Source organism: Falco peregrinus, chromosome 6 (genome assembly GCF_023634155.1).
Source record: "Falco peregrinus isolate bFalPer1 chromosome 6, bFalPer1.pri, whole genome shotgun sequence".
In the NCBI taxonomy this organism is placed as follows: domain Eukaryota; kingdom Metazoa; phylum Chordata; class Aves; order Falconiformes; family Falconidae; genus Falco; species Falco peregrinus.
Genome location: NC_073726.1, coordinates 53703318 through 53722328, shown reverse-complemented (window position 1 = coordinate 53722328; position 19011 = coordinate 53703318). Strand labels below are relative to the sequence as shown.

At 37.7% G+C, this 19011-nt stretch overlaps 1 protein-coding gene across 1 annotated transcript in view; it reads left to right on the top strand.

The window, feature by feature from the left end:
• The window catches only part of METTL25 (methyltransferase like 25), an 89711-nt gene extending 72854 nt beyond the window's left edge, over nucleotides 1-16857 (top strand). Inside the window, exon 10 of the mRNA XM_055807209.1 lies at nucleotides 16405-16857. Within this exon, the coding sequence (XP_055663184.1) occupies nucleotides 16405-16437 (33 nt within the window). The 3' untranslated portion in view covers nucleotides 16438-16857. The remainder of the gene's footprint in view (nucleotides 1-16404) is intronic.
• Nucleotides 16858-19011: the final 2154 nt, after the last annotated feature.

Here is a 19011-nt window from a genome sequence, read left to right as displayed (position 1 = left end):
TGAGTCACTGGCAGCTTTCCATTGATTTCCATGGGAGCAGGCTTGGATACAAAAGCATGAAGACAAACAGTGTGGATGATCAAATATCTTTTGTACAAAGACAGTTCCAAATTTACATTTGTGAAGGCAAAGAGTCCTTTATCTATACATATTGAACAGTATAGAAATGATTGTGAACACTGGTTCATCTCTTCCTGACAGTAAGAGAAGGGTCAAATGGCTTTTTGTGTTGGTTTTTTTTAATTATTATTTTTTATTTCAGTTAACATTATTTTAATGCATTAAAACTCTCAGGATTTTCTTTTCTCCGCTCACTGGTCCTTTAACAATGAGAGCACTGATTACAGTAATACAGAGTTAAATGGCACTTACTGTTCCTAAGAAGAACTCAAGTGTCACTGAAGCCAATGGTAAAGTTCCCGTGAACTCTATTATAACTGTTTATATGAATAAGGAAAGCAAGATTTAACCTTAATTCTTCAAAAAGCAACATTTGTTACAATACTCTAACAGAATATCTTCATAGCAAGATTTCACTATAAAACTGTATTTCTCTTCTTTCCCTTCCTCTGTGCAGAAATTTTATAGAACACTGTAAAACAAAGAACTGAATTTATATAAATGGTATGTTTCCCTAATTAGCCACCTGAGTCAGCACTTTGCAGGCAGTGCATCCCTTATCATGAACTATGTGTTAATGGTAATTAATAACTTAGTTATTACTTAGTTATGTCAGTGAGAATCATATTTTTTTAAATTTTGCTGTTTGTTATGATTTAGCATTTAGCTTTAAGATGACATTAATTAATTGTCTAATGTGTCACAATTATTCATTCACTTCTTGTTTATTATTGAAATATTGCAGTTTCATATGTTGCTAATTTATTTTTCCTTGGCAGACTGTACCTAAGTTTCTGGAAAGGCAAATCTAGGAACATTCGTGTTTTTATGCATTAGTGTTTTACAGTTTTATTGAATGAAATAGGAGTGTTGTGGTATGGTAAATAATGTAGTGTTTCTCCATTAAAACAGCTGCCAAAACAAATCTGAATACATGCAAGAGAAGATTACAGTTTACAGTATGCACTTAGTTTCTTTACCAGTTTTTCATCAGAAGTTAATGGCAACTTAATTCACTGCTTTTTAGTCAGTTAAGATTTGAGACCAGCTTTACATTCTGATTCTCCAGTTCAGGAAAGGAAAGACAGATCTGCTTTTCACCATGTAAAACCAATGTTATTACATTATGTCCTAGAGGCCACATCAGCCTGTTAGTGTGGTATTACCCCAAATTAATTCTATGCTTTGCAACATCGCCAGTTGACTGTGGTGAAGTGATGCCCTGATATGGCTGTACTTCTGCATAGTTCAGGGGAGGAGCAGGTGTATCCTCTGAGGATCAAGTCAGAGTTTGAGACAGGAGTGTGGTCTAGAGGAATATATAAGGGAGAACGTTATTATTTCTGTTCTGCCCCCCACTGCTTTTGCTACGCCTTCAAGCACTTTGGGTTAAGAGTTTTCTCTTACCATCTAAGGGTGGCAATGAACAGCTTGCACGACGCTTGTAGCTGATGAGCAGGTCAAGCACGGCTCCTGTAGAGCTGTTTCATGAAATTAGTGCCAGGGACATGCTGCCACCAAATACTGGCTAATTCCAGTTGTGGAAGTCAGCCTGGTTTGTACCTGACATATTCAGTCATTGCAGTGAGTAGCCTTATTAATGCAGTGGAGTGCTTAGTCAATTAGGGAACTATTCTCTTCTACAGTGAACTTCTCCAGGCTACACCTGTCCTCAGATCATGCCAAGGATGTTTTTGGTTTTGTGTGTATCAGCTCCAGGAAAGTGTTGGCATGCAGTTGTTAAGATCCTGAAGACTGAGGCCCTCACATACTCACCTGCTAATATTTTTTTCTGTATTTTCTTTTTATGCATGCAAGGGATTGGGTCCAGCTGGTGAAAGAATAGTTAAACACTGTAGACAGAAACACAATTACAGCATAATCAAAAAATCTGGTGATGTAAAGGCTCCTTGTCTTACTCAAATACCTTCAATTAGAACACTTTCCAGATCAGAGTATCAGATCTATTTTCTATCACTAGAAGTAAAACAAAGTGTTATATCAGAAAACAATCCTGTTCTTGGAATAAGTGGGTGGAATTCAGACTGAATATACATGTTTCAGTGTATCCATCTAAAAATAAGGGTCTGAGAAATCTTAATTCCAGTTTTCATTTTGGAAATGACTTCTCATTTGTTCTCCTCTTCTTGCTTCCTTCATATTTATTCTACTTTGTTCTTGTGCCTTCATGACAGACTGGGGAAGGATGTGAGCACTACTGTGTATCAGCAGTGACAGCCAGAGCTCAGTATGCAAAATACAGTGATGTTTTCTGGAAAGGAACATGTATCATGTATTATCAAAACTATGTGACCTCTTCTAGGAGTGAAATTAGAATACTGTCTAAAATCTGCTAAGTTTTCACTGCAAAGAACGGATGATTTTCATTTTCCCTAATTGTCTTTTTCCTTCCCAAGAATATTGTTGCAGGACTTACTTTCTCTTCGAGGAGAAGTGACACAGTGCTTTACAACATGGTGGGGTGTACTATTCCAGGTTGTTCTGAACGTTTTTTTTATTGAACTAGAGTGCTTCCCTTGAGCAGGTATTCACAGGCTTGCCATTGAACATTGCAATGCATATTTTCATTCCCAGGTTGCCTAGAGGACATTATTAAAATGAACAACAACAACAAAAAAAACCCCACCAACCCAATTTTTGTTCAGACAGGTGAGGATTATTATGTGTGATAAATCATAAACATCCCCCTTTGTTGGCAGAAAAGCACCTTGAATGTACACTACCTACATTATCACTACATTTGCATTCTGACAGTCCTCTTCAAAATGAAATGTTCTTTAAAGTGCTTTTCAAAAATTGACCTCCAGTCTTGAAACATCTCCTCAGGGAAACTATCCTTTTGTGTCAGAAATGTAATTTTTATCTTTAATATTTAAATTCTATGGACTTTTTCACCTGTTCTTGCTGGTTTGTTTTCTTCAGTTGTGTAATAATGGAGTGTTAAAGAGAAGTACCATTTTACCATTGAAGTAAAAGTTTGCAACATATATTTTCAAGTAATCTAAATAAGTTTTCATATAAAGAAGAAAACCGGACTGTGTTTTGTAGATGATGAGAATGTCTGTGCCTATTACAAACAGTTTTAGACTTACAAAGTTCCAATGACAACATGCAGTCACTTCCTTCAGTCTGAATGGCTTATGAAAACAAAACAGTGACGTACTAAGCAACATGTACTCCAGTGGTCTGCACTCCCCAAAACAAGGCAAATTGTTCTAGACAGGTATTTTTATCTAAGACACAACTCATCAATGAAAACCTGAAATCCCTAATGTTTGTTATGAAAGTTAGCTACAGCCCTATTAATATTTTAAAGTTCTCTTTCATTCTTTTTGTGTATAATCAATGTATCTTCTGTTGAAAGTGATCTTAGAAGTGTTTACATTCAGTTCCCGAAAAAATCTGTATTTGTCTGTGGTCTTAAAATGCCAGGGTTTTTTACCTCTGCAATTTGTTGCTAAGAAAATGCCCCAAAATGCACACAGGTAATAAATTACTTCCCATAACAAAACAAGCATGCTTCAGTAAACACTACCAAAAGAATACTACAAAGCATTTCCATTTTCTGGACTGAATGTAATCTTTCTTTGTAAAAAGAGTATTTTTCATTGAGTGTGTATGTGCTACACAGAAGAACAGAAAGATGTGACATTAATTGATTCTTTTTGATTGAGACTTTTTACTTAGTGAATACTTATGTGAATTCTGCTCCTGAGTGTAAAATACATGAACTATCTATATGTAATTTAAACCTAAAAATCAACCTGCAAGATACCTGCTTGATTCTGTCTCATTACTTGCTGCTGAATTCCCCTAGACATGACTCGTACTTGCAGATCATATTTATCTCTCATATTTGTTGCCTTGAAATATACATTAATATCTTCAGGGAATAACTGTTGGCCTGCAGATGGTTCACAAATGGTAGAATTATTATTTACATCTTTCATTGCTTTGTTTTCTGACTGGGTAATTTCTGCAGCAAAGCAAGATCTGTTTCTACAGACATTGGTTCATCTGCTTAGGCTCACTACTCTAGTCCTGTTTAGGTCATGAGGCACTTCATTGTAGTAAAAATAGGTGGGGAATATCTTAGAGGATCATGAGCTAAAACAGCAAGAATGGTAAATTGAAGGAGGGGATTAATGATGGAATATAAATTATGAATGATATTTCTGGCACCTATTAGGGCATCTGATCAAAATTAGCACTTGTAATTACTTATTTAATGAAGATCTTCTATGAAAGTATTTATGGAACATATACAGAAAATAGGCACAAACAAAGCCAAATAAATATGTTTTAAAAATCAAATGGATAGTTAAAGTAAACATTTCTGAAACATATTTATCCCAGACTTCTCTGCAAGATAAATTTGGTATGCATGATATACACATTTAATATTTATATTCATATAATGATCAAATTAGTATGCCATGAACCAAGTCTAGGAAGGAAATTCAGAGATTTGATGCCAGAAAGAACACTGCACGATATGCAGACTGAACATTCAAAGCAAGCGCATGAAAAATAGCCAAATATATAGTGAATCGGACATACCACAGGATGTTTTGGAAACACAGCAACGGCAACAATGGAAACTTTTTAAACTTTGTTAAACCAGAACAGAAAACAAAAGCAAGACCAATTTAATTAATTAATGAAAAAAAGATGTTGACCATTTGGAACACAGCAAATGTAAACCAAAATAATTGAGCGGAACGGAAAGGAGATTTGTTTCCAGTTAGTGTATCTATTTTTACACATTGTATGCTCAACACACACAAAGTTTTATAAATAATTATCTCTAATAGGAAAATTCTAAGCCAGCTCAGTGGGCGTTAACGATACAAGGCAACATGTTTGACTCAGATCTGCTTGAATATAACTGTGCATTTTAGGGACATGGTTTAGCGGTGGACTTGGCAGTGTTAGGTTTGCGGTTGGGCTCAATGAACTTAAAGGTTTTTTCCAACCTAAATGATTCTCTGATTCTCTGATTCTATTTGATTTACAAAATTTATTGTGCTTGTACTGTCATGGTGTATAAACATATACCTTGCGGTGTGGTGATTTGAATAGCACAAAGTAATGAATTTCTGTCATTGATTCTGCTGTGTCTAGATGTATATTTCACAGTTTTTACAAATATGTCAGGATTTGATGAAATTTGCAGTTTAGGCAAAGCCATAGTAATGTTTCCATTAAGTTTTCCCATGTTTCTCTATTTTAATCTTCAATTTCATTTTTTCATTTCTGGAAAAGAAAGTCACCTTGTCTTTTTGTATTTTCTTTAGTAAACATTCCCACTGCTCTCTATTGAATATGAGATGAGGTAATACTGCCATGCAAGGAATATCTTCTCAATTTCAATCCATTATATCAATCATTAATATGAATCTAAAAGTCATTACATAGTAACCCCAAGAGCTGTTTTGTTCCCATTTCCCATTCCCTTATGCAAGCCTATTTTAATACTGGAATGTTCAGAGAAGGAGCAGTATTGAAAATTCTTGTTGGGTTTTCTTAGACTGTATTTTCTGTCTGCTGTTTTTCCTTATAACTCCTGTGACAAATCCAGGGCTAGTGTCTGAACACACTTTTTTCTACTTATTGGGCATGAGAAAGTTGCCCTCCTGCACTAACAGTGTGGAACATCTACAGAGGAATTGTTCCTACTTACATCTGAGCAAAGGTTGCTTTATCCTATCCTCTCTTTCTATCAGGCATTCAGAAGTCAGCATTGTTTATTTTAATGTACCTTCTGCTCTCTTGATGGCATGGTTCACCTCAGTGACTGCTTAAGTAGGGTAATACTTTTTTAAAAAGTAGAAGATATTTTCTAATTGCTTGACTCCAAGTACTGGTGTTTCAAGGAAACCTTCCAAACGTGATTTCATAATGCTGTATCTTAATGCAGAAAACACTGACAGAGGAAGAAAAGGTTGGAGTTTGTAAGGTCTATGGCTCTATCTTCTCCTAAACAACTTCCGTGCACCAGGAAAGTCGCCTCACCTTTATTTTCCTGATGGATGAAGTGTTGCATGTTAGCAACTTGTAGACAAAAATGTTTGTGGTAATTATCTTATAACCACTTCCACCAAGGATACATGAAGGATGCAAGTTAGTTTCAAAGTTTTGGCTAGTTACAAAGATTTTTGTAATTTTTGAGGAAATAGAGAGAAGTGGTTGAATTCCTTAGCTGAGGTTCTTCCTGAAGTTAGATAACTACTGAAAGGAGATTTTCTGAACCTTATGAAAGATGTTAATTTAATGTAGTTTTGTGTGCATGTTCTTCTTCAAGAATTTCTTAGTTTTCTTGAAATATTTTCAGATTTCCCCTTGTTAGGATAATAATTGATCACCAGCCAAATAATTAGCATTCCTACCTGTATTCCTACCAGTCTAGGATTTTTTGTGCAGCCAAAGGAAAAAGTTAATTGATGAGGACATAGTTCTTCTCAGTGTGACCTATAAATAAAATCTCCTTTAGTCAGTGGAAAATATAAGGAATTTTCCTGATCTTAATTCCTTTTATATGGCATGTAGCAAGAACACCAGTACATTTTCTATTACAAATATCAGCCTTCTAGTCTAGTTCTCATACTTTTTTCCCAGGAAGTTAAATTAAGAATATATATATATATATATTTAATACAAATGCTTCTTTTATTGTAGTAATAAGCATAAAAATCTAGAAAATCAACCCATTGGCACAATATCTTTTTCACCATATAAAACAAATTCTGAATGTCAGAGTATCAAGCCTTCAAGGCATCAACTTTTAAAGTCACCACCCCACATTAACTAAGGAATGTTACACTTATCTTAGAAGTAAAATCCTTACATATGCCAAGAAAAGAAGTTTAGATTCTGTCTGCTAGGTTTCCCTTCTTTCAGACTTCACATTTGTGCCTATGTATGTGTATTATTATGTATTTTTAAAGTCCTACCTGGACCTTAAAAGTATTACTGAAAAGGAAAACTATGAATTCAAAGTGTTGAACTAGAGGTTGCTCTTGGTCCACTGGAATTTGTTCAACTATGGTCTCATGTTCCACGGAGCCCTCTGTTAACCCCATGACTTACTCCAGTTCAAAGCACTGTCTAAACTGTTGCTTCTCAAAAATGGAAGTGCTTGACAGAGGCTTATTGTACAAGCTCAGTATGGATTGTTTTCCCCTCAAGAAAACTTAGCTTATGTTATACCACAGTAATTGCAGAATGATGACAACATCACCTTGCCAGGTTTCTGGCAATTTTCCAGTCTTCTAAGCTTGCAGACCTTGGAAATCCATTTAGCTCCCCACAGAATATAAATTTTAGCATTTGCACATGGATTTAGTTCACAACTGAAAGTTTCCTGTTGAAAATCCACAAATTCTCTCCACCAAATCCAGGCAGAATACTTGTGAAGGTTCAGAGAAAATCTGAAGAGCTTTCCTCTGAGAGTGAGGGAGATGTTACAGGACCATCTAACAAGGGATGTAAATAATTGTTTTTATAGTGATGTGTGCAGTAGATCATTGATCATCATATGTATTCAGATTTTTTCTATCCTAACCCCTAGGCCTCCCATGTCTGTATTTACAATCTGGCTCCAAAGGCACAGGGTTCCACACTTCCCATCCCATATTTTATAAGTTTGTCTTCCAGCCATGTCCACACTAACTCACAGCATACAGCCTTTCAACAAATATAGTAATGAGCATGAAGTTGGTGGGAAGATGAGCATTAATATAGGATGAGTGTGCACTTCAGCTTATCCCAGTTCAGCATTTTTTCTGCATCCTGCTTGCCACTTTACATCCACTCATGAGACTACCACCCCTTCATCCTTAGGCCCTGAACTGAATTCATTGCCTATGCATCCAAGGGAACTCAGGCTTCACTGCATTAGGATGCTTTTATGCAAACATGATGGCACAGAAGGTGATAAGTTGGCACAGAGCCAATACAACTCTTGGAAATCTTGATAATCAGTCTAATAGGTGACCTTCATCCACTAGAAACAAATAAGCTAAATGATGACCTTGAGAGCCTTTCCAGACCCATGTTTTTATGCCTGTATCCCAGTGTATCACCTTCCAAAAGTTTTACTTTCCTTGTCAAAGCTGGAAATGGCAATTTCCACAATGTCAGGTTTCAAATCTTACTAATTGTTTAGTCAACCACTGAGAATGTTTGCAAATTATGAAATAAGGTTACTACTAGAATTCATAGTCACATAAAGAATATGTTCATAGGTGTTTCTTCCCAGTTTCTGACCCTAAACATATTCAAATACATCTCCACACCTATTTTGTAAATGAGAGAATGAAGACAAATAAACTGTGTTCTGCAGAAGAGACAAAGTGGAAAGAGAGGCTCTCCTCTTGCATGTCAGCTTGCTCACTTTGAGAACAATTGTGTTCACCTTTTCATGACAGGATTTCTGAGGTAAAATATTCTTTTTTTAATATGCAACCTTCTCCCCATCTACAGCAGTGAATTCATGGATTAAAACTACAATGTTAGTTAAAGGCATACCTCACAGGAAAGAGTAAATCAGTAATATACAAAGACCATTTTAATTATTTGGGTTTGAAAGTCAATTTAAATATATACTGATATTAATTAAATGTATATTTAAATTGGCATTGAGACCAAAAGCTATTGCAATATGCAGTTCTGGACTCTGAAACATGCAGGCAGGGAAAAAATTGACAGACTAATGTCAAACAGTAGAAAGTGCAAACATTTTTAAAAGGGTTAAAATTAGTATCAAGAAGTCCTGTATCATTATGTATGGACAAAACTCTACTATTACACATCTTCATCTTTGACCATGGTTCCTTTGTGTAACTCACCTAAGCTATTGGGGAGTAGCACACTTCAGATGCCCTTGCAAAAGCCACAGGGAGTGCATTGTGTTCTGCTGCGGCTCACATTACACCGTGCTGTTAGCTTACAACTCAGGTGCTGAGGTCATGCTCTGACTACACTTTAAAATCAGGTTTAACCCTACAGTGCAAGATCAAAAATCCCGCAGTGTAAAGACAGCATTAACACCATGTTGCATGCTCTTAATTTTATGAAATAGTGTTTGCATGACCACACCTGATCTGGACCAAAAATTTATTATTACTGGGTGATCTGGAAATGCATCAATCAAGTGTTAATGACTGGGATATTCCTAAACCAGACATTTGTCAAGCACTTTGATATTTGCAATACCCCTAATCAATGCAGGATGCTGGGAGGGAAGCAAACTAAAAAAAAAATATGCTTAATAATAAACAAAATGATTTAAAAATGCCTGGAATCCTAGAGAGAAGTGGAGTACTTTGAGCAAAACTCGATTGTCTTCATAAACACCAGGACAGAGAATGCAGGCTCTGAAGCTCTCACAGAAATGGAGGAATACTCTGTTTCATGTTATATTAAATGAGAGAGAGGTGTTCTTAACCACAGAATAAAAAGAGAAGGTACAAAACTTTCTGACTTACAGAGGGTTGAAACACCTGAAATCTTGGAGGCTAAGTTTCTGAATAGCAAATGATGTTTGAAATCTAAATTAGAAGACAGTAATTAATAGGAGATCCATTTTCAACTCTATAAAAATGTACTTAGATTGTTACTTCGAAGAAGTGAAGACAATTTTGACATGGAAGATGCAAAAGAAGATGAATTACTGCAATAAGGAAATAAGGAAAGCATGTGGAGATGAAAATCAGCGTACACGAAACGGTTCCATGCATTGTAATAAACAACGCAATGCCTGGCCTTCAGAAGAAAATGCAAAAACTGTAAGTAATTACATCACTTTCTAAGAGTTTACTGGTGCCAGGAGAGTCTGAAGAGAGAATGAAGAAACAGGAATTTTTGGACACTATTGCAACATAAGATGAATTAACAACCATCCAAAAGCAAATGAAACATTTATTCATTTTCAGTTGGACGCAGGTGCACAAGCCTGTGTGCTGCCAGAAACCATGATATTATCACTGAAAGGAAAGCCACAGTTAGTGGAAGATAAATATTAGATTCAGGGTTTTACAGGAGTGATCTTTCCCCTATTAAGAAAGGAAAAAAACCTAAGTATGTAGGTAAAAATAACTTGGAAACTTCACAATTTCTGGGGGAGGGAATATTTTTTTCCTTTTTTTAAGTCATCTTCTTGAGAAGATGCACTGTTTAGCAAAACAAAATATTCAGGAAGAGTTTAAGGATGCTTTCCAGGAGATAACATATTTCTGAAAGGTATACAGATGTAAGGACTGACAGAACTGACAGTTCACACCTCCAGCAAAATTCCACTTACTATTAGGGATCCACACAAGACATCTTAGCTGGCAGAAATAAACATGTGAGCAAGACCAGAAGCTTCGTACTATTCCAGACAGTACCAAAGATACTGATCTAAACCCTCCCAATTTAAATTGAGTATAAGGAACAGAAGCCAGAAACGAACGCAGTGAAGCACACGGGCAGCCCCTTGCAAGGCCTTGTGAGGCACCATGGTCTCCTGTAGCTCCCAGAGTCCTGCAGGGATGGAAGGAGGAGGCTGTTCCTGCTCAGCCACCCGGAGCCAGCACCTGAGGGTGCAGCTGTGCCACACCACTCGAAGGCCAAGCAAAAATCTGATCCCTTCAGCAGCAGCGATCAAAAGCACGGTGTTTGAGGTGGCTGTCTAAGAGTAATGAGTTAAGAAAAACTGTTGAAGTCCCCAGCCTAAGATGCTGTGAGACTCAGGGCAAAAACCTTTGGATTTCCCATAGATGATTAAGAGAAAGTCATTTGTTTATATGTATGAGAGATAAACTTACAACAGACAACAGCTGTTGTAATGGGACGCGTCCACTTGATACCTCAAACTATGACTGTTTATTGTTCATTCTACTGAAAAGGGAGAGCTCAGACCTGGGGAGAAGGTGGTTTGCCAGGCCTGTAGCCAGGAAGCAAAAGAGATGGCCTTATGCATCCTTTCCTATTTGGAATGGTCCACAGCCCTGCCTCAGAGTCCTGAGAGCACCAGGGTCCTCAGGGTCCTGACCCCCTCCCCAACACTGCCCCCCCCCCCGCCCATGGCCCAGGACCCCATGGCAGCCCCCCGGGGCCATCAGCCCCTGCCCCAGCGATGCCCCAGCAGGGCTGGTCTCCAGCTCCCACAGCCCGGCCCGGCCATGGGCCCACTGAGCCAGGGCCACCCGTGGGCCCCTGTCCCGACCAGAGCCTGATGCCTGGGGCTGGGGCTGTTCCTGGCTGTGGCAGAAGGATGGGGCCTGGTGCCAGGCCCTGCCCTGCAGCCCCCAGGAGTCCCAGGCCCCACTGCACCCTCACACCCTGAGCAGCATCTGAAACCAGGACAGCTGACACAGACACTGCTCCTGGGCTGCTTCATTAAGAGTTTAGCTTGAACCTATGTCCTCTTATTGCTGCCTATGAATACAAACATGGCCTCAGGCCTAGTTGCACTCTGCTGGTAGCTTACAGATAGATTCGACAATAATTTTAAATTTTCTACTGCATTAACATGATTTTCAGTTATTGAATTTCAGTTTACGTTCAGCTGGGGAAGAGGTGAGGTTTTGAAACTTCAAGAAGTCCTTTTATAACCTGAGCCATAACCTCTGGGCATGGGGACTTGGTTCATGGCTTGTTGCTTGGCTCAAAGTTGGGCAGGGGTGAAAGAGCTCACTGCCAGACTTGTCCACTGCAAAATCAGGAAAAAAGTTGCTCAATAATGGTTCTCTGTGAGAAACTGAGCTGCATTAGCTAGTAGCAGAGCAGCTGGAGTTCCCTTTCCCCAGAGGCAATCCTTTGGTGTCACATCTAAGTTTTAGGGACTGAAATTTTTGGCTTGTGAGCAAATTTAGGAGGTCTGGGTGCCCTGAGAAAGTTAAGGGATGCCAGGATCATACACCCATATCACAGTGAACCATCTACAGCTCGCCAGTGTGAAAACCGTGCAGGCAGGGTTTACTTTCCTTACTTTCTTATTCTTTATCCATACTTACCCCTTATTCATTCTGGAGTTCCCAAAATAGGTCTGCAGTTTTTCTTGCAGAAAATTAGCAAGTACTACTGCCATCTTTTAAAATTCAAGTAGCAGATGATACAGTCGCATAATAATTTAGGCTGGAAGGGACCTCTGGAGGTCAGCCCCCAAAGCTCCAAAGTTAGACAAAAGATGAAGAAGACGCAGCAGTCTCCATTTATAAAGTGAGTGAGTAGCCAGAATGCTTAAGTCCCACAGGGGGTTCTGGGAATTCAGTCTAGCCTTCCTCATATCTGCGAGGCTGCAGCAACCACCAAACAGTGGCAAAAGAAGAGGAGAGGGAGACAATCAAACACTTCTTTCTCCTGGCCGTATTCTGAAGAAGTTTCCTGCTTCGTCTTGTGTGCTGTGTGGAATGCAGGCATTTCTTATGTGCTCTGAGAATGCCTCCCAGACCAGTGCCAGAGCCTAGGGCAGAGGGTCTGAAGCCCATCCCTCTAATCCTAATTTAGATCTAGCACCAGGCACAGACAGTGCTGCCAAACCCTGCCAACAGGAGATACATATGCACATGCCAAGAATAAGAGCTACAGTTATTGATGTAAGTCTGTGTTGAAAACAAGAGTGCCTATGGAGCTTAAGCAAGTGCAAGGTCTGTTAGCAGCTGTGCAGAGATTTACAGGATTATATTTTTGTATATTGGCACTTATATATGTCCTAAATTTCACTTAAAATTGTGCCCTTTTTTGGTGCCTGCGGTGCTGCATTGTTACTAAATTTAAGAGCAGAGCCCTGTGTTTGTGCAGGTTTGTCTCTGCAGGTCATTAGCAACACTCGAATGCTGCACTTGCCCTTCCAATTTCTGTTTTCAAAACATAATTTACAGAATATCTTTCTGATTTGAAATTGAAACGTTGAATCCCTTCTGTGAATTACTACAAATAAAGACTTCAGGTTTTCTTATAATTGTCAAATTGCTTGAGGATGAAGTTCTCAATTTCTCCTAATTATTTTATCATTACAAAAGAATATGTCAGTCTTTATTGGAAAACCACTAGTTAAAATATTTTAAATTGCTTCTGCAAAGGAATTGTGTATTGCTTTCTATACCTCTAGCACCTGATTTGTGTGCCCAGAACACATGCTTCATTAGCCCTTTCACAAGCTAAGTGTCTGCTGTTCCAAATGTAATGCAAATCTCTTTTTAATGGTCACATTGACTAGATAGGAAATACTTTTGTTGGAGCTATGACTTGTAGTTAATTAAGCCAATTAGCATGTGATATAAGCACTTCTGGAAAGATAAAGCCCAAGAATAGCTCTCAAGAGATGGTGGAAGACTTTCATGCAGATAGAAATGCTAGAGAAAGAAGGGGAATGAAGCAAAAGGAAGTTTAAAAATAATGTCTAAATGTATTCCCTACATTTTCTAGTTTACAGCAGTCTTAGCTGCACTTCTGTAACAAAAGTGTTGGGGGGGGGGGGGGAGAATCTACTTACTATGTCTTTGTGTAATGAGGTACAAGAGGACTTTTTCCTCAGCAGAGAAGACAGTGATAACATTTCTGCTGAGATCCTGCTTTATCATGAAATTATCTGTTTAGCAATTTCACTTTTGACTTCCTTCCAAGAGAATATTTCTGACTGCTTAACACTAGAAGGGAAAGCAACTCATTCCTTGCAGGCTGGGTCTCACAGTCTCACTGTGAGGGTAAGAACTGTCCTTTCAGAAAAGTAAAAACCAAAGAGATTTAAAATGAATATATATCACATCCCTTCTAGCAATGTTTCTCAAAGAAATGGAAAACACTGAGACATAGCTTAACCATGTGCTACCCTAGAAATGTGCAGTGTACATGAAGTGTCAGGAAGAGGTTGTTTCAGTCTTTCAGAAATTCTACTAAATTGGCTCAATGCATGGTTTAAAACATGCTGACCAAGAGGTGCAAGATATGAAACATTTGTTTCAGTGTGCATGATATTTGGCTTTTATTGCTAGGCGTTTCTCAATGCTTTTGAGAAACCTGTCATTGCTCAATGTAAAATAACAAAACTTTTACAGTCCATCCTAATACATTTTGAACTTTGTTTTTTGCCACTTGCTGCTTCTGTCATATTCTGAAACGAAATATTATTCTCAAACAAAAAAAAAATCATGCTTTGAGATAAAGTAGAACTTGTTTAGGATGCTAAATTGTTTAATTGCTATTGATAGTCTAATTTTTTTTTCCTTCTTATTAAATTAACAAGAGGAAAGCTGTCAGATCACATGCGAAGATTTTGAACAAAGGAAATGAGATTTTATGTCTACATTGCACTCTTACGCTTTACATGGGAAATACGTTAACTTCTGTTGCAAGCTTCAGGCTAGAAAATTGCTGCCTATCCAGTATTCCCCCCATGCAGTTTTGTTGCATCCTTGCTCTTTTTGCATATTTGTACCCTCTCTCCCTCCCAACCTGAATATACACATTACAGTTTAGCTTAATTAATCACGAGTTTGCAATTAGCTTTATGACTCCCTGAATGCTGTAGGATTTCATACAAATACAAATGCTTGATTGTGTGACACACCTTTTGCAAGAGGAAACCTTGGATAATTCTAGTTCCTCAGCCTTCATCTCAAAAAGAAATAGACTCTGTTGTGGTTCTTGGACGTATGTAAAAGATGCCTTGCAAAGAGATTTTTTGGTTCATTTATTGCACCATACTCCACAGTTACTTCTCTATTTCTTTATATAAGGCTGACAGAATGGCCATAATATTTTGATCCATAGTCTTATAGTACCCAGTAGCAATGGCTAAAAGAGTTGCTGTTCTCACTCTTGACTTGGAATTAGGAAAGAGTATTTCTATTTCTCTAACAGTAAATAAAGACTTTATTTTTTTTAGGAATATGTCCTAATCAAAGGGGTTATCAAAGTGAAGATGCAAGGTAGTCTTGCGTATTCTTGAAAAGACTCATAAGTTTTGAACCCCTGAAACTCCTTATATGTTTATTATACAACAGTTAATTTTCTTTCCTCATAGAATATCCTTCCTTTTATCACTTCGTTCTGCAAAGAGCTAAATACTCTTGACTTATATTGACTTGAATGAAAATGGAAGTGACTCACTGCATTACAGAATTGTGACCAATATTTGGTAATTCACAGTTGGTCTCCCAAACCTTGTCTATGCACACAGTTAAATTGGATTTAACTTTAACACAAGTTAAATTCAGTAGCTGACAAGGTTCCATCCATCAGTCTGATTTATTGATATTCTAATGTACTTTCTACCACCAAGTCATCTACTAGATAAAGTCTTTTCATTTTTAGAAAGATTTTACAAAATACTGAGCTGAACCTCTCTTCACTCAAGGATCACACAGTGTAAATGAATTTGGAGATTCTTCTCATGTTGCAGTGTTGGTTACAAACCAGCATACTAAGAAATATTGTGCTTGTAACTGTTCTATTACCTATTGACAATGCTACTACACAGGCAAAGATGTTTGAGAATACTGATGCGCTGCATGAAATGACATTAAGGGAAAAAGTAGCTTTATTTTACTATCAGTTTCAATTAGAAACAGACCTACATCATTAAGGAGAAAGACAGTCTTGAAGAAAATATTTCAACCTGCTGAGTGGGAAATTAAAATCAGCACAATGTAAACATCACCAGCAAAATAGATCACAATATTCAAAACGATTAACTTTTTATATTAACATTATTGCATATCTGCAATTGAATTTTTGCAACAATCTATGCCAACTATTCCCATAGTGCAGCAGCTGCACATCTGGATGAGATATGCTGTAGGATTTGTGTTGGGCAGGAGTGGAGAGTAGATGTGGGCCATCCCTATGGAATCGGTGCTGCTGGTTTCCTCCCAGCCCCTCTCTGGCTCTGCACTGCTGCAAAAGGCTGAACAAGAAGGGTCTCATGCAGGTGACGAAGATTATCACCTAGACAGAAGAGGTTTAAGGATTATGTGGGTGACAACATGTATTTACCCATGGGAACTGGGTGCTCTGACAGGTCAGCACACCCTGCACCTGCTGTTTTGGAGAGTTTGCAAACTAAATTGGATGGCTCTACTGCACAGCAGACCTTACATAAAGAGTTGTGTGCCACTAAATTGTTGGCTCTCTTTCCCTATTGACTGGCTTTAGAGACTAAAGGTTGAATTAAACAAATGTTTTATTCTACTGTGGCTTACACCACTATGATATCTTTACTTCCAGATGTCTGTGTTTTCTAAAGCTTTTTATTTGTCATTAATCTTTCTTTTACAGACTTTCCAGAAGAAGAGGTCTGAGTCAATCTGAAATGTGGACACAGTGGGATAACTGGAGCCATTTGACTGTTCATAGCATGTAGTTATACCTCGCAAGGAATCTGTATTTTGTATGTAGCAACACTTAAGGACCAGAAAAAGATGTAATGTTCCACTCGAGCCTACCTTATCTATGCAGAGGCTGAGATGGACTGTTTTCATGCTGACTGAGAAATCTGAATGTGACAGTTTCTCAGATTAAGATTTAGGAATATGACAGATGACATTTTTAATGGCATTTTTCAGCACACTGGCAACAGCCCTCATCCCAGAAGAGGAATGCTTCAGATACCAATTAAAGATTAATGCTCAATAAAAATTCTCTTTCCAAGGAAATTGGATAGACCATTGGATATGCTGTCTGCAGAAACACGTAATAGACCACAGTAACACAAGGCACAGTTTGGTTTTAAAAAATAAAAAAAAATACAGGAAGGCTGCTTTTTATCTCGTGGACATACATATGCTGTAAAACTTCAAATTGCTCATGGAAGCCTTTTGGCGTATCACAGACTATATTTCATTCTACACAGGCAAGTGATAAAAAGTGTTTCACTATTCTGTAATACTGTGCCTTCTGCCATCAGTGTTTTATTACCATACATTTCAGTTTCCATGAATCCTGAATTTCTGAGTTCTCTCTCACTTCTGAGTCAGGAAAGGTTGCCAGCTGAGTGACTGACCTTTAATTACGGACTCACTTCACGTTAGCAACTGAACTGCTAAAAGTCAATAGACAAATTAGAGCTTCTTTTGAACTGCTGGGTGACCTACATGTAAAGAATTCCATAAAGGCTAGGAACCTGAGACATGCAGCTTATTCAGGACCAGTTTAACTTCCAGTTATGAAACTTGGGTGTTGCATGAATATGCAATTGTTTGCTTTCTATTATAGCCCAGAAAAGAAAAATTGGGAGGTGGTAAACTGAAGGAAAAGAATTATCAAGAGTATTTATGTTTTTGCATGCAAACAGTGCTGAGGAAAAAAGTAATCAGAAGGTAAGAAAGTGTGTTGAAGCCACTGAGATGCTGTTCTGTTGTTCAAGACAGGTAGCTTTAGATAACTCATCAGCAGATGAGATGTTCAGGTATGTGTATGCACACCTACATTTGGGAAGGATATTGTCTAGCTGGTAAAACTTTCTGAAAGGTTTAGCTGGGAACCAGATCCCCAAAAAGATACTGTGGTCAGGTCACAGATGGTTGTTTTCTTAGTCTTTATTAGAAGTGCTCATCACCAAACACACCTCTCAACTTGAAGTGTTATTCCACCACTCCTAGCTATTGTTAACTAATTGGTTTAGATTAGATTTCTACCTCGATGAACATTCCATTTAGATAAACTCTTAGTTTAACTGAAAGTACAAAATTTTAACCTGTGGGACCTGTCACAAAAAGGTTGGTCTTAATTTAAAATGGTGAATGAATTTCACAATTTTGAGTTAATTTAAGATGTACCAAAACAAGGAATGGGAAGCTGACATAATAGACTTTGCATGGGTTACAAGTGGTTGTTGAAGGAAAAATGGGTGAGCAAATCAAGTGTGACTTTCTCATGTGACAAGCACTGCTGCCTCACCTAACTCAGCCGGGTTAACTGGAATAAAGAAATGCCATATAGAAGGGGAATTTTAGCTCAGAAGATGGGGTTTTGTATATGCCGACAAACAGAGATGCAGTCTACTTTTTTCCTTTTTTTTTTTTTATTTTTTTTATTTATAAAGGAGTAAAGGCTATGGAAGGGATTCACAGACTAAACTTTTAAACTTTTACTTCTGTTTTCTTGAAAGGTAGAAGGATTTGGCTGTGGGCTGAGAGACGCTGCTTCTATTTCTGTTCTTGCAGAATCATATGATAGACATTATAGTGTTTTAAGGCCAGACTCTGGACCATGAAATATCTCTGGAAAAGATCATAAGGGAAAGTTTCTCTTTTTGTATACATGCACATATCCCAAACAAAGGTGTGTAAATGTCTTGCTAATTCTCTACCACTGGTATACAGATGTTACAAATCATGTTTATGTTCATGAATATTCATTGCCTAAACAGTAGCAGGCAGGAGGAAGTCTGAACGGGAAGCTTAACAGGAACAGTCTTGCTATAATTTTATTTTAATTATTATTTTAAAAGTGACTTAAAATTTTCCTTAAGAAAATGTCTTTGTTGAGTTTAACTGTGAACACTTTTATTATTTTTTTTAATTATTGGATGTTATTGAGGTTTTTTCCTTATTTAAGTGCAGACTATTAATAAAAAGTAACTGCAGTATCTTAGGGCAGTGCTTTTGCACTAACTTGTACAACATTTCATGGAAAGCCCTGAAGAACTTTGAGTTGTATTCTGAAAGACAGAGGTAATAACAGTCATACATAATTTTGCTTACTATCCTGGTTAAACTGTCCTCTAGCAGTGGTATGGAATGTTTGTAGTAAGTTTGACTACAAGTTTTTTTGGTTAGTTTTCATTTTCAGTTGTTGCTCAGGCAGTATTTTGATGTGAGTGGTGTCTTCCTAGTTATACCTTTGTACCAACACAACATGCCTTTTTTTCCCTCTGTACCTCTT